At 25.5% G+C, this 14,479-nt stretch overlaps 1 protein-coding gene and 1 long non-coding RNA gene across 4 annotated transcripts; one reads left to right on the forward strand and one right to left on the reverse strand.

The window, feature by feature from the left end:
• Nucleotides 1-477: 477 nt before the first annotated feature.
• Nucleotides 478-12,866, reverse strand: LOC100865937 (tyrosine-protein kinase transmembrane receptor Ror). Of its 3 annotated transcripts, none has more exons than XM_012494848.3 (9): nt 12,108-12,866; nt 5,612-5,827; nt 5,004-5,092; nt 4,759-4,899; nt 3,717-3,879; nt 2,965-3,248; nt 2,383-2,556; nt 2,036-2,194; nt 478-1,585 (listed from the first exon to the last, which is right to left on the reverse strand). In XM_012494848.3, the coding sequence occupies exons 1-9, from the start codon at nt 12,163-12,165 to the stop codon at nt 1,286-1,288; spliced, it is 1,584 nt and encodes a 527-aa protein (XP_012350302.1). In that variant the 5' UTR covers nt 12,166-12,866; the 3' UTR covers nt 478-1,285. The 3 variants fall into 3 exon arrangements, with proteins under 3 accessions (XP_012350302.1, XP_012350301.1, XP_086769879.1); XM_012494847.3 differs by having other exon boundaries at nt 4,759-4,920; XM_086913753.1 differs by lacking the exon at nt 4,759-4,899.
• Nucleotides 7,157-13,999, forward strand: LOC147656806 (uncharacterized). The gene is made up of 3 exons (XR_015293935.1): nt 7,157-7,427; nt 7,490-7,644; nt 12,860-13,999. It is a non-coding gene; the product is annotated as an uncharacterized LOC147656806 (long non-coding RNA).
• Nucleotides 14,000-14,479: the final 480 nt, after the last annotated feature.

Raw genomic sequence — 14,479 nt, forward strand, 5'->3', positions numbered from 1 at the left:
TTCACATTTTCTTAATATTATGAAATATTAATACTATTTCCTGGACAATGAAAGTTCGATACATCAAACTTTCATGATTTCCCTGATATCATTGGTATTTCAATAATCGATTACAATAATTGTATTGACATATCTATTGATTACATTTTTACAAATTAATCAATAATTATAACCGATTAAAGTTTACTCCCATAATTATATCTATTGACAATATTGATATATTATTCATTTTATTAAATATTGTTAACGGATAAAAATTATTGAAAAAAAAATTAATTACAATCAATTATTATTTATTATCTATTGTATAATTGATTGAAATAATAATCGATTATTAAACAATTGAATTATATTAATTATATTATTATATTATTTATTAATCATTAATCAAACAAATATATATTTCTTTTCATTTCAAAAGTTCTTAAGATTCGTTACAATTTTTACATGTAAAAAAAAAAAAAATATTAATTTTTTCATAAAAGATATAAAATATTTCATAATATCAAATATTTCTTCGTGTTCCTATCATTTTCATCCGTAACAATTTTTATCAAAATGAATATATATATATATATATATATATCTATATGTATAGAATTTACAATTTTGATTACAATGAATAATTTATAATTTATTATTCTTTTTTAATTCACATTTATTTTTTTTTTTATAAATGTTTGAATCTCATTGTATGTTTTCTTTTTTAATATTAATTTAATATTTAATATCAGTAACAGTAACGATACGAAATTAATTTAAATTAATTAAAACAAGGCTATCTGTAAATTTCTTATGTCAAAATATTTATAAAGAAACATTATCAAAATCAATTCATATCAGTCTTTTAATCCGGACGCTATAAAAGACAAAGATCAAAAAAGACAAAATGTAACAATATTTACACGTATGTATATAAAAATAACATAAGAGATTATCTTTTTGAAAATTTCCAAATTTTTGCAATATATCGTTTCATATCGTTGCAATATTTTATCATTACATTCCTTCATTCCTTATTTGTGGATTTATTAATATTATATTAAATTAAAAAAAAAATTATATTTTATATTTTTCAATTTTTTAATTTTTTTTTTTTACTTTAGAAAAAAATATATCCATCTTTAATTATGAAAATACTTACGAATAATTACGAAAATTGCAACGAATTTTATCGATTTATTTGATCCTATTTTTTTTATTTTTTTATTTAGAAATTTTAATTATTTCATGAATTGAACCTTTGTTAACATATATTTTGATATATGATATATGATTTTGAATATCAATCGGTCAAAGATGGTAAAGTTTGCAAGTATTCGTGGGGTTTTGCCGGTGCTGGTAATAAATAGCCATCAGGGTCTAATACGTCTGGTGTACGAATGGTGACCGGACCTTGAGGTGGTCTTGGTAACGTATCTTGAATTGACTTAACTTTAACCTTCTCCAATCTTTCTAATATCTCCGCAAATTTAATTCTATCCTTAGGATCAGTTTTCCAACATTCTCGCATTATTTGGCAGACAAATGGTGGACATCCTTCCGGAGGTATAAGCATTATGCCTTGAAAAATTAGCTTCACTACCTGAAGGTATCACGACAATTTAATAAAGCGTTTATCTTTTCATTTCAATACGAAATAAGATTATTGCAACATACAGAGAGAAAAACGATAACTATAAAGAAGTTTCTATTTCTTGTGTGAAGCTTATGTGTGCAATAATTGATTTTAAATAAGTAGTAAAGTAACATAAAAGCGGGGCATGATGATATTTATCATGAACTAATTACATATGTTATTATAAACCTAGATTTTTTTACTGTAAATTATATTATTAATCTTAGAATAATAATTGGAATAATTTTTATCATTCTAACAATATATTGTATGGATATATATTATATGGTAATACAGTGTATCATGGCAATGTTAATACTCATTTTAGATACAAATATAATGATAAAAATGTGTAATTTTAATCACTTTAAAATAACAAATTTCTCTATATAATTGATTGTGTATAATTTTACTTACTTCTTCATTATTATGTCCGTAATATGGTTGTTTCCCAAAGGAATAGACTTCCCATAGAACAACGCCGAAACTCCATACGTCACTTTCCAATGTGAATCGTCCGTACATTACGCTTTCCGGTGACATCCAACGGATTGGTAAAAGTCTGGAACCTTTTATCTGAAGAAGAATAAAGATCTTGTTTTATTTATTCTATATAAAAATATTTGTGAGGACAAATTATGATGAAATTATAATTTAAATCATGAACAATTTTGCAATATATAATAATAATTCAGATACATTGAATATTCTGTTAAAATATTTTAATTTATTATAATATATGTTATTATAAATTAATCCATTACCTTATAGTAATCGCAAGTATAGACATCTCTTGACATTCCAAAATCTGCTATTTTAACAATGAAATCATAACCAACTAGACAATTTCTGCATGCCAAATCTCTATGGACGAATCTTTGACCCGATAAGTATGTCATACCAGCTGCAATTTGGATTGTTATCCAATGTAAAGACTCCTGAAACATATTAATTAAGATTGTAATAACAATCAATCGTTCATAATCTTTTTAAAAAATTTTCTTTTCAGAATGAAAGTCATTCTTTTATTGAAAAAATATTCTTAAAAGCAATTCTCAAATATTTTAAAGCAAAAAAAAATCTATTTCAGAATAAAATTCTCGCAAATTCTTCTCCAGAATATTTCTGTAAATGGTTGAAAGTGATATTAGTAGTGCTTATCAATGAGAAATAATTGAAAATGCGAATTTCAAAGATTTTATTTCCAAATGCATTCCTTTTAAAAATGACAAATTATTTTTCAGTTATTTGAATATTTTCAATAATAAAAAGTTTCTTAGTTTAAAAGTTTGAAATACTTTGAAATACAATTTAGAAAATAGAAGATTTAACTAAATAATTTTTACCTCTGTTAAAGGTTGCATCTCAGGTTTCGGCGATCTATTAAATTGTCGAGAGTTCGATCGTAAAACTTCAGCAAGATCTCCGTACGGCATGTATTCGAAAACCATCCACGGACTACTATTACCTTCACGAAGTACTGCACCTTTCAATGACAAAATATTTCTATGCCCAAAAGTGGACATGATGTCGACCTCTCGCATAAAATCTTCTTCGGCTTCTCGCGGTGCAGTCTCTTTCAAAACTTTTATAGCGACGATTTCTTTCGAATCCCCGATACATAATTCTCCTGCAAAAAAGAAAGAGTTATTTCTTTCAATTACATCCTTTTATTACACTGGTTTATTTCACAAGTAATTTTATTCTGCAAGCTTACTTTTAATTAAATAATATTTTTCCATATTTTTTGAGCAATCATTTAAATTTGATTTGCCTTTTTAATTAAAAATTATCGATCTAATATTAATTTGTATGGTCTTTGTTTTTGTTTAAAAATTTTATCATTTGAAAAATTTAAACAGAATAAATGGTCATTCAATATTGGATAAGAAGAATATAATATTAATAATTAAGTTGTTTACTACTAATTAAATTGTTTACTTTTTTTATTGTTTTTATTAGTTTAATTTTTTATGAATTATAATAACTTGATTTTAAATAAATTTTTTTAAATAAATAAGCTTCTAAAAGGATATTATTTAATGACTTATATAAATATAAAAACTATTAATTTTTAATTATTTAATTTGGTTTATACCTTTATATACTTTTCCAAAACACCCCTCGCCGATTTCTTGCAAAAATGCAAGAGACTCACGTTGCAGAATCGATACTTCCGGCGAGGCGCAACTGAAATACTGTGGGTTAGGTGTGTACTTATTCGCTAGCAGCAATCCCTTTTTCAGATTCATCGGTGTTCCCTGAAGTGAACATATGCAAGCTATTTTCATAACAATTTTTCAATCATCTAATTATTTTTTATTATTGACATGTAAATTTAATAAGAAAAAAGTTAAAATTAACATAGTTTTATACAATAGATAGAGATTTGAAAGATGAAATAAAATTATATATTTTATTAGATTTTTAATTCAAAGTTATATATATATATATATATATATGTATGAATTATACATATAATTATTTTGATGTGATGTTCACAATAAATACAACTATACAGAGGAAATTGTAATAAAAAAATAAAATATAAATTTTTTTGCCTATTTCTAGAGTGTTTCTTAATAAAAATAATAAAAATATAAGTTTTAATTAATTATAATATTTAATTTTAATGAATTAAATTTCGTTTATATGTTATTCAAGATTATATTTAATAAAACAAAATTATATTATATTAATTAATAGATGTTCCTTTTATATTTTTAAAAATTATATATTATTAAAAATTTTTTAATATATATTTAAATTCAAAAATATTTGAAATATTCTAAATATAAGAAAAGAAGAAAATAAATGTTAAAAAATTATTATCATGTATCAATAAAATATAGATTCATTAATATTAAAATTCAATTTACTTTCGCACTGGAAAAAAAAATATGACTTTCCAGGAAATGTATTAATATACTCAAAAATGTTATTGTATTTAATTACCATTGTATTTATTGTATTCAAAAATATAATATTACATTAATCGACTGAAGTTATTATTCCGTTTATCTAACGTTGTCTTGTAATTGATTTGTAAATAACATAAATTTTTCTTTTTTTCTTCTTTTTTTTTAATGTTATGTTAGTTTTGAAAAAACACTTCAATATTATGTATTTGATTGACATACATCCAGGGAATTCCTCTGTGATTTCACGTTATAACTTCTTTTCTTCACACAGTAGACTATACTCAACAATATTGCTAATACCGCGACGAATGCTATGGTGATTCCTATTATTTCAGGTACTTTTTGTCTCACACGCTCTGCCTGTTGAACAGTATGAAAATACTACAAAACTATATTTGTAAATGATTCTATGCATATTTATAAATCGATAAATGATATTTATAAGAACAATTGATAATAATTACCTGTTCTGCCTCTGGAAGAGCAGTCGTGCTGTTGGTAGAGTTACCATTTGGAGGAATTATGTTAGGTATAGGTCGAGGTGTTAAGGGAACTAAAAAAGAAAGTAATATTTAAGAAATATTTATAAAAAGATTGTTTCTTTTCTTTTAAGATTAATAATAAGACAAATTTATCAATATTTAATTATCAATTTTAATTATCAATATTATTTATCTACTATCTTTAATTAAAATTAAAATTTATTTTACATTAATTTTGATATGAATTAATTAAGTTCAATGTTTTAATGCCTTTAAGTTTATATGTATATTATTAATTGATATAAAATAACATCGGATAAAAAAGAAAGCTAATAATTTTTAATATAGTAATTTTTTGTTCAAAAACATAATTTAGTAAAAATATTATTGACTCTTATTCTATAAGATTATTTTATAGGAACATATATAATATCTAAATTTAATTTGTAAAATAATAAATAATAATATATATTAAAACATTATGAAACGAAAAAATATGTAGTTCAAAATCTAGTGATCCCTAGATCACCCTAGTTTTATTTCTGGCGTTCGACATAAAAAAAAATATCGAATCGATATGTGATTCTAACCTATTAGACGGTTTGGACATTTCAAATCCGTTGTTGGTGGGGATAGATCGTGTGGACAGACGCATTTGGATGTGTTGTCTTTAAAGCTACGACATGCCGCTTCTTTTCCACAAATATGAGGTCGATCTTTGCATCCTGTGATCTCGGGGTTCCCGTTGATAGGCAGTAACCTCGCTATTACTTCCGATTGTTGTGTGGACGCGTTTACTGATAATTCTGAAACAATATTTACATGTTATCGCAACTATGTCAGTTTACAATGACTGTCTATCGAGTTTATAAATACAAACAAATCTTTTTTTGGATGAAACATCCATGAAATACTATAGAATTAGAAAGGGGAAAAGTATGTTTTAAGTATGCTCAAATTCCCCACAAAAAAACTGCATTTTTCAATGTTACAAAATACAAACAACTTGTGTTTATATTTGTATACAATATTCAGTGGTGTTTCAAAGAGAAATATTATAATTCAAAATTCAATTTCATAATTTTCATTATCCAACATACATATATCTTTAGTGGTTGATAGTGGAACAGCATAGTTTCAATAATTTTCTAATCTTCTTAATCGTATAAGTTTTATGGTTCTGCGGTTCTCGTAGGTCTGTAATAAGGAAGCAATAATGATGATATATTATCTGAATAACGACGACATTTGATTACAACCATATCAAGAAATATGTCTAACCACTTTAGATGTAATAATAGGTCCCAGTTTTATTCAGATATTCAGTCCAATTGGATTTCCCCTAGTCTAGAAAATATTGTAGCATTCATTCTATTTCATCATTTCAGATTAATTTCAAATTGATACGAATCTCATTTAAAATAAATTATAGATCTTCCGAGAAATGATATAAAAGATCCCAAGAGCTCGTGAACTCATTTCGTTTCAAAGTAAATAGAGGCTTAAGGTAAAAGTAGTCGAATTTAGGTTAGGAACTTAGGCATAACAGTGGTAACGGTTAATAAAGGGCGAGCTGGTAAGAAAAAGGGCTACATATTTGGATTGGGCCCGACTTGGACGAGACAGTGAAGGCATTCATTTCGTGCTTGAAGCTTGTAACGGGTCAAAGCGTTATCTCTGCGGTCAGCGCTCTCCGACAACGAGTCTCGCTATGTGTACCTATTATCGCCCCGTATTTCTTCTCTTACTATGCATCTTAAACGAAGATTGCCCGTATTCACGAGATCGCTCGATTTCTAGTAAATGTTCCTAAGTTTTAATTTTCTTGAAAAGATGACAATTCATTTAAGAAAGGTTAATAAATCAAATCTAAGGATGCTTAAAATTGAAAGTAAAATTCAACTTGATCTCGAAAGTTATCTTTCGATAATTGTTGTAAATTAAGAATGAAATTTATTTTTACATAATAACTTACGATGCAGTATTTATCGAAATATTTTTGAGAGAATAATATAATATTTTCAAATGTATTCATACCCTAAAAGATATTAGTTGACCTCGGTGTCTTCGATACGGATGGAATTGCTCATGCGCGGTACCAGTTATACAACTGGTCTCTATATATGAGAAGTCTAGGGATATTTTGAAGCGACTTGTTTGCATACAGTAGTTTGAAATTTTTCCAAGTTCTTTATTTAAAAATTTTATATCATATTGATCAATTACATAAATTTATAGATTTATCTTGAACTTTTTATATTAATTTTTAATTTTTTGGAGATAATACATTATACGTAATTTTGATAATTAATGTTAATGATAATTAATGTAATTATTGAAGAGGTTAGGAAACATATAATTTAATTAAAAAAAATATTATCGTGAATTATAAATAAATAAGTAATTGTAAGTAAACTAATATAATGCATAATATATATAGAATCCTATTATTTTTATTTTTTTTACAGTAATATTCTCGTAAAATTAATCGTAAGATTTTCGAGAGAAAAATGGAAGTTCAACAGCGAGAGTAATATAGATTAAGAATAACGCAACTGACAATGAGCATTCCAGTAATTGCAATTCTACGAAATGGGATTGTTTATCAGACAAACACGCGGAAGTATGTATACTGATTATAAATCTAGCATTTCCAAGTTCAAAATTTTCGAATGAATATTTTTATTCCAATTAGTTAGATTAAATCTTTTTCAACATTATTACCTAGATCATTCATAATCTTTGCACTTTGTTATTAACAATGTACGTGGAAGTCGATAGGTGAACCGTGACCTATGATATCGAGCGTACTTTGACGCAAGAGAGAATCACCCTTACCACGATTTTTATATCACGTTTGTATTCATTTCTCTTAAATAATTAACAATTCTTTTTCTCTAAATTTAATTTCAATTTAATTAAATGTAAATTTATATATTTTTGATATATAAAAAATTGATATTTCAAATTGAATTTCATGTTTAATGTACTCAAAATGATCTATACTTAATTTCAATCATGAGATTCATAATTTTAAATTATAATAAAATTTTTATAATTCTTTTATGATGTAATTATAAATAATATTTATAGAAATTGCATACAAAAAATTAATAAAATTTGTTTTTGTTATGAGGTCCTAATTTGAATTTAAAGTATAGAATTGTTCAAATACAATTTGAAAAGTATAAATGTGATTTGTTAAGAATTTACTACTGCAATTTTCACTATTCATCATTTTTGGAAACTGAAAAGCATTCAACGTGGATATACACATCGAGTTACGTTTATTTGCAAATCCGAAGTTTAGACCAGAGACTACAATAGGGGCATTATGTGCGCGGGTGGTTTATCCTCCCAAACGATTCGCAACTGAATCGTCCATCATAAAACGAGATTATTCGCGATATGTTGAGAGAATAGTTTTATCAAATTTTTTTAAATTATAGAAACAAATTGATTTGGAAAGTAAATTGAATTTATTTTTAATATCATTATTCTTTAATATAAGATTAAAATAAATAAAAGAGATAAAAACATTACATTTAAAAAATTAATATTATAAACAAATGAATAATATAAATTTAAATTTAAAACATTTTTTAAAATGACAATTCTAAACATATTTTTTTATTTTTTATATATCATTATGTATATATTTTATTATTATTGACAAAAAAAAATTTGAATAATTTTGAATAAAATCAATGTTTTGATCAAAATAATTTCTGTTGAATGATCGAATCATTATTGCAAATAAATTCCATTCAAATCATCATAAATGTATAAGCTTTGGAATATATAAATATTAATAATATTTACGTAAAATTTTCATTGTATCTAAAATTTTCTCAATGTTTTAATCTGAAAGTTATTAAGTTACTAAATTGCATATTCATGCGAAATTTTAAAAATATAATAGAGTAGAAAAAAGAATTCAGAGGATTAACATAACGATGAGCAACCCGCTTTCTTTTTCGTTGATGTGTCATCATTACATTGCTTGTTTGCTATAATACTAAGCAAACAATGGATCGACTACTGCTTGGATAATGTATTCTTCTAAATTTATATTATGTATTGTAATACGATAGATATTGTATTTCGTTTCTACCTGAAATCTTCTTCAAATCAGCCACTATTGTTTTCGAAACATAAAATAGCAAAGTTCTAAAAATTTCTTTTTTACAGATTTGATCATTATTATTTTATGATCATTATTATATTTTTAAAACTATTTTAATAATTTAAATATGGAATAAGAGATTTTGAAAATAAAAAAATTTAATAATTTCATAAATAATAGTTTTTAATCCAATGAATTAAAAATATAGATAATGGATTTTAATCTAAAAATTTTCGTTAATAATGTAAAATATATCTTACTATATTTTATATAAAAAAAAATTATTTTTATTCATAAAATAAACACAATAAAAATAATATAATTTATATTTCTCATGTATCAATCATTAAACTTTCTAATATTTTATTTTAATAAAAATATGTTTTGAATTATAGCGAATTGAATTAAATATTTTTCAAATTTTGTATAATCACTAAAGAAGCTTTTTCAGTGTTATTAGAAAATTTGGATACTGCGCACGTGGTTATCATCTTTTAGGTTAGCGTTATCAGAAGGTCGAACATGTCGATATTAAAGATAAGTTAGAGTCAGAAAAATAGGGTTAATTTTTTTTATACTCGGTTTTTCGATATTTTAAGAGCAGTTGATATTTATTTTAATATAGATACGAGTAAAATAGCTCTATTTTTTCGATATTTTGACTCGTACTTGAAATTTTGTTTTTAACTTGTTTATAGTGTTATCTCCAAAGACATTTCTCCATATGTTTTCAAGTAAGATCGAAAATAAAATACTTTTTAATTTTTTATTATTACAATAAATTTTCGATTAAATATTTAAATTGATTTTATATCTATAATATTATTATAGATATAATATATATTTTATATATATAATTTGATATCTAAAAATATTTTAGCTAACCTAAAAATATAAGAATTATTAAATAAAAATAAACAAGAAAAGTATATATAATAGTATATAAAAGTATATATAATAAAAGTATATATAAGTAGAAATATTGTATAATAGATTAAAACAATTTTAATTTGTTTTAATGCAATTATTAATATTTTATTTTTCATAACAAGCTTAATGTTTTAAAATTTCAAGATTGTCCAAGATAGAATTGAGCGAAACTAACACGTGAAAATTAACCATAGAGGTTCTTCTTTCTTGGTAATAATTATCTGTAGTATTCAAATTGGTGCCTTTGTGCATGTCTGTAGCACATGAGTTTATCTCTAGAAGATACGATTATATTAGATTGGCGGGAAATAAATGAAGTGAACTTTGAATCTGTTGAAATATATCTATATATATTTAGTATATAATTATAAAGATAACTGTTGATTATTTTTACATAATTTTTGTGTCGTAAAAAATATTACACGTTAATAATAATTTAAATAATTTAATGACAAAAAAAGAAAAATATAAAGAGCAATGAAAAGGTTATTTTTCTAGAAAATTATAAATACAATAGAAGAAGAATTATTACGATGATAAATATCAAAAAGAGATAACCCAAATAAAAGAAAATAAGGAAAATGGAATATTATTATTTCTTTATTTTCAAGTTTTTGTTTCTTGTTCTTTAAAGAAGAAAATTATAAATATTCACAGGAGAATGATTGCAATGCACGATAAATGATAAGAAAAGGCGATAAGAAAAAAAAATTAGAAAGATCAAAGAAAAATTGTCATTTACTCGAAAAATCGTTTCTTACTGTTTACTTTTCCTAATTTTCCTTTATTTACTAAAGCAAATACTGATTAACCATGAATCATACGAGGAATTTCTAATGCTTTTAATTTATTATTTAATTTATATCAGATTTATTGATTGGTTTATATGTATATTTTTCATATGTGATAAATATATTTCATCTTTAACTGTTATATATTTTTTGTAATTTTTTTAACAAAACGAAACACAACGCGTGCCTGTTTGTCGGATAAATGACTATAATTATTGTATAATGATAAGACGTATACATATATTATAAGTATAATTCAATTTATATGCATGAATAGAAAGATTTAATTACAAATTACTTAAAAGCTGTAATTGTAACATGTTCAACATTTAAATTTTTTAATTTAAGTTTCTCGAATATTAATAGTAGAAATTTTTTTTCTTAAATATTTAAATAATAATAAACAACTTATCTTTGAATGTATACTTTGATTGCAATTTAATCGCAGTTTATTTCTATGTTCTAAGAAAATGTAAATTACGCTTCAAAGCTGCGACGCATCAAAAGAAGAATCGAGTTTTTTAATCTATCGCAATAGAGAGAAATTATTTCTTTTAATGTAATGTACAATTTATTAAGAATATATATTTATCTTTTTTTCCTTTTTTTTTTTGTTTAATCAACAATTATTAAACATGTATGAAATGATTACATATATATTTATAGCAATTTTGTAATGAAAAATATTGCCATTCTATCATCCAACAATTTAATATAATTTATATTAACGTAATTTTTATCTTTTCAATTTAAGGAAATTTTAGTAAACAAAATGTGATTTCTCACCATTTAGTTTTTAAATTTTTCACTTTAAAGTGGTTTCCAAGTGGTTCAAACGTTAATTCTAAGAATTTCTTCTTAGAATAAAAATATCAAGGGATCATTACATCACGATTTTTTTTAACAGAGACACATTGATAAAATTTTATTCGCTCAAAAAATTCTAGAAATTCTAGAACTCGACATGCACAAAAGAAAATGTTAGTTACTGGCTCGAAATAGAAAATATATTTGCGAATCATCAGAACACACTTTTCTTTTTAACCTTGCTCTTGGTCTCAATGCATAATTCCAAGAATTTTTCCATTAAATTTTAAAATTGTACTTTTCGATTTATTCTCATTCAATTCGATTAATTCTTAATTTTCAATATGATAGATTTTAATTTGCATTAGAAATATAAAAATATAAAAATTTATAGATGATTAATAATACTTTTTAAATATAAAATATACTCACCCTGTCGAATTTCCGCTGATGAAAGGCCTCTTCTCCTTGGCATTCTTCTCCTCTCCATTCTGGGACCAAAATGGAAGGGAACCACCCCCGTTAAAAAAAAAAAAAAAAGAACTATCGTTTCGCACTAGGAGCTTCACTTTTTCGTTGACTTTGATCCATCGTCACACTCTAAACTTTTGAGAGTCAACGAGTCTGTCGCTCAGAATTCCACGCATCATTGGTTTACATTGTAGAAAAAAAGTAATCACATGATAGACGACACAATATAATATTTGCAAATCAATTGTTCGCACTGATTGGACCACACGAGGACTAGGCTTTTCATGAGTTCCTTCGAGAATCGATCAAACCACGAACAGTCATCTTCTTTGTGTTTGCATCCCTCCAATTAGACAGCTTCGATTTATATTCTTCACAATGCGAAACAAGTTTCTTTTTTTTTCTTTTTTTTTTTCAAAATCTTCTAAACGATTCCCATGGAATGGACGACACAAATTTCGTTTCAAAATTTTCTTCAAAAGAATACTCCTTTTTTTCAAAATAATAGAAGCAATTTTTTTTTCAAATTTCAAATTGCTTCTTCTATTTTTTTTTTTTTTTTTTTTTTTTTAACTGGATGATTCACCGAACAATTTTGCGTAAGATTTTTCTTTTTTCCCCCAAAATTCCTAATTACTAAGATTTCAAATTATTAAAATTCCAAAATTAAAAATTAAAAATCGACTCGAGGATAAATTCATTTTTATTTGCAGGAAAGCACCGCGCAACGTCCAGCTGGATTAAAGCTGGAAACTTTTGGGGCCAAGGATCGAGGGACAAGAGTTAAGCCGGAAGAGGAAACCCGCCGGTTAAAGGATAAATCGAGGAGGGGTCCTCTATCTTCGACGAATGCTTATTCGAAACTAAAGGCCGACTAAAGACCGCCTTCGAGAACTCGCTCGTATTGGCGTGCAACACAAGGGAACTCGGTCACTCATACAGACACGATCGAAGCGTGTTCACGGCACCCACATGGATTTTAGACCGAGCAAGGATTTACGCGAGGAGGGACGAGCCGTGGTTCATCATCGTCGTGGCTCGACCTACGCTATCGGGGAGAGGCAGAAGCGATGCGGTTCCTCGTAATCTCGTCGGTTTTTCGGCCGACTTAAGGGTAGAGGCCTCTTGTTGCGCCTTTTAATCTCTGACACGTGCCAACTTATGGGACTCCACCCTTCTTGGGCCACGATATTATTAGGCCTGGATGAAATTTCGTTTTAATCGAATAAATTTAATTTTTTTCGTGTGTTGTGATCGATTTGATCGTAAGTAATTTCTTGTAGGGTGTATGTGTCATGTTCCTGGGTTGGTGGTAATGCTTTTAATCAATTATTAATATTAAAAACGTATGGATATATATTTGAAGAATTAAACAAATGTATAATAATGTATAATTTTTAACAAATTTCTTCCTTTTAATTTTTACAAGTTTTGTATTTTAAGTTTCAATTTGTATAAAAAATAAATTATTATTCAAAACTTAAGTTTTTTGCGGATAAGAGTTTTAGTAATATGCAAAGATTTATATTTGTTCATTGATATAAAAATTCTACAAAAATATGTCTAGAATTAAAATTCTAATTCTTAAATTTCTGATTCAAAACCGCCTTTGTCTCGTCTCTCAAAATTATTTGGATATAATTTTTCAAATAAAATTTTGATTATTTATTTGCAAACATCTTTCAATAATTCATTTTTCAATAAATATTTCACAATTTATAATATATAAATGAATAATACATAATATAAGAGATAATTTATAAGGTAATCATTTATTAGAATGAAATATAATTCGTTCATTCTATTCTATCTTTTACATCCGTTTCAAATAAATATTGTTCAATCCTGATCAAGTATGCGTGGATATTTAATGAACCTCTCCAAAGGATTCGCGTTACAACGAGGCTATCAATCACTATCAAAATTATTAAAGATGAGATCTCAAAGCAAACTTGAGTAAAGGAATAATAAAAAAAAAACATGAAGATCAAATCTGTCGGAGAGTTGTTCGTAAAGACATGGCTTGAATTTTGCGCCACTAATAATTAACCAGTGTATATCGCGATCAGTTTGATACACTGGTGTCCAACTGGGCGCCACTTACCCCACTCTGCCACTCTGTTCGTGAACAACTTGACTTTTCAGCTTCTGATCGCGATAAACGAATCACTACCACTACACCATTTTCATCTCTCGTATATATGTGTATAATCTCGATTAATCGGATGCAATATAAAAATTAGCTTTTCGAATCGTTGTTTTGCTTCTTTAAACGCGTTACGTAAATCGTGGAATGAAAATCATATTATGTTTATTAACGTCGTATTGAAATA

The sequence above is a fragment of the Apis florea genome, unplaced genomic scaffold, assembly GCF_048593485.1.
Source record: "Apis florea isolate Af1SG1 unplaced genomic scaffold, ASM4859348v1 contig_3496_pilon, whole genome shotgun sequence".
Taxonomy (NCBI): domain Eukaryota; kingdom Metazoa; phylum Arthropoda; class Insecta; order Hymenoptera; family Apidae; genus Apis; species Apis florea.

Excerpts from the sequence above, each read along its gene's own strand:
- LOC100865937 (XM_012494847.3), bottom strand. The coding sequence starts at position 12,165 with ATGGAGAGGAGAAGAATGCCAAGGAGAAGAGGCCTTTCATCAGCGGAA. Across the intron at positions 5,828-12,107 it reads ATCAGCGGAAATTCGACAGG|AATTATCAGTAAACGCGTCC; the intron begins GTGAGTATATTT and ends ATATTGTTTCAG. Across the intron at positions 3,249-3,716 it reads TTTTGGAAAAGTATATAAAG|GAGAATTATGTATCGGGGAT; the intron begins GTATAAACCAAA and ends TCTTTTTTGCAG.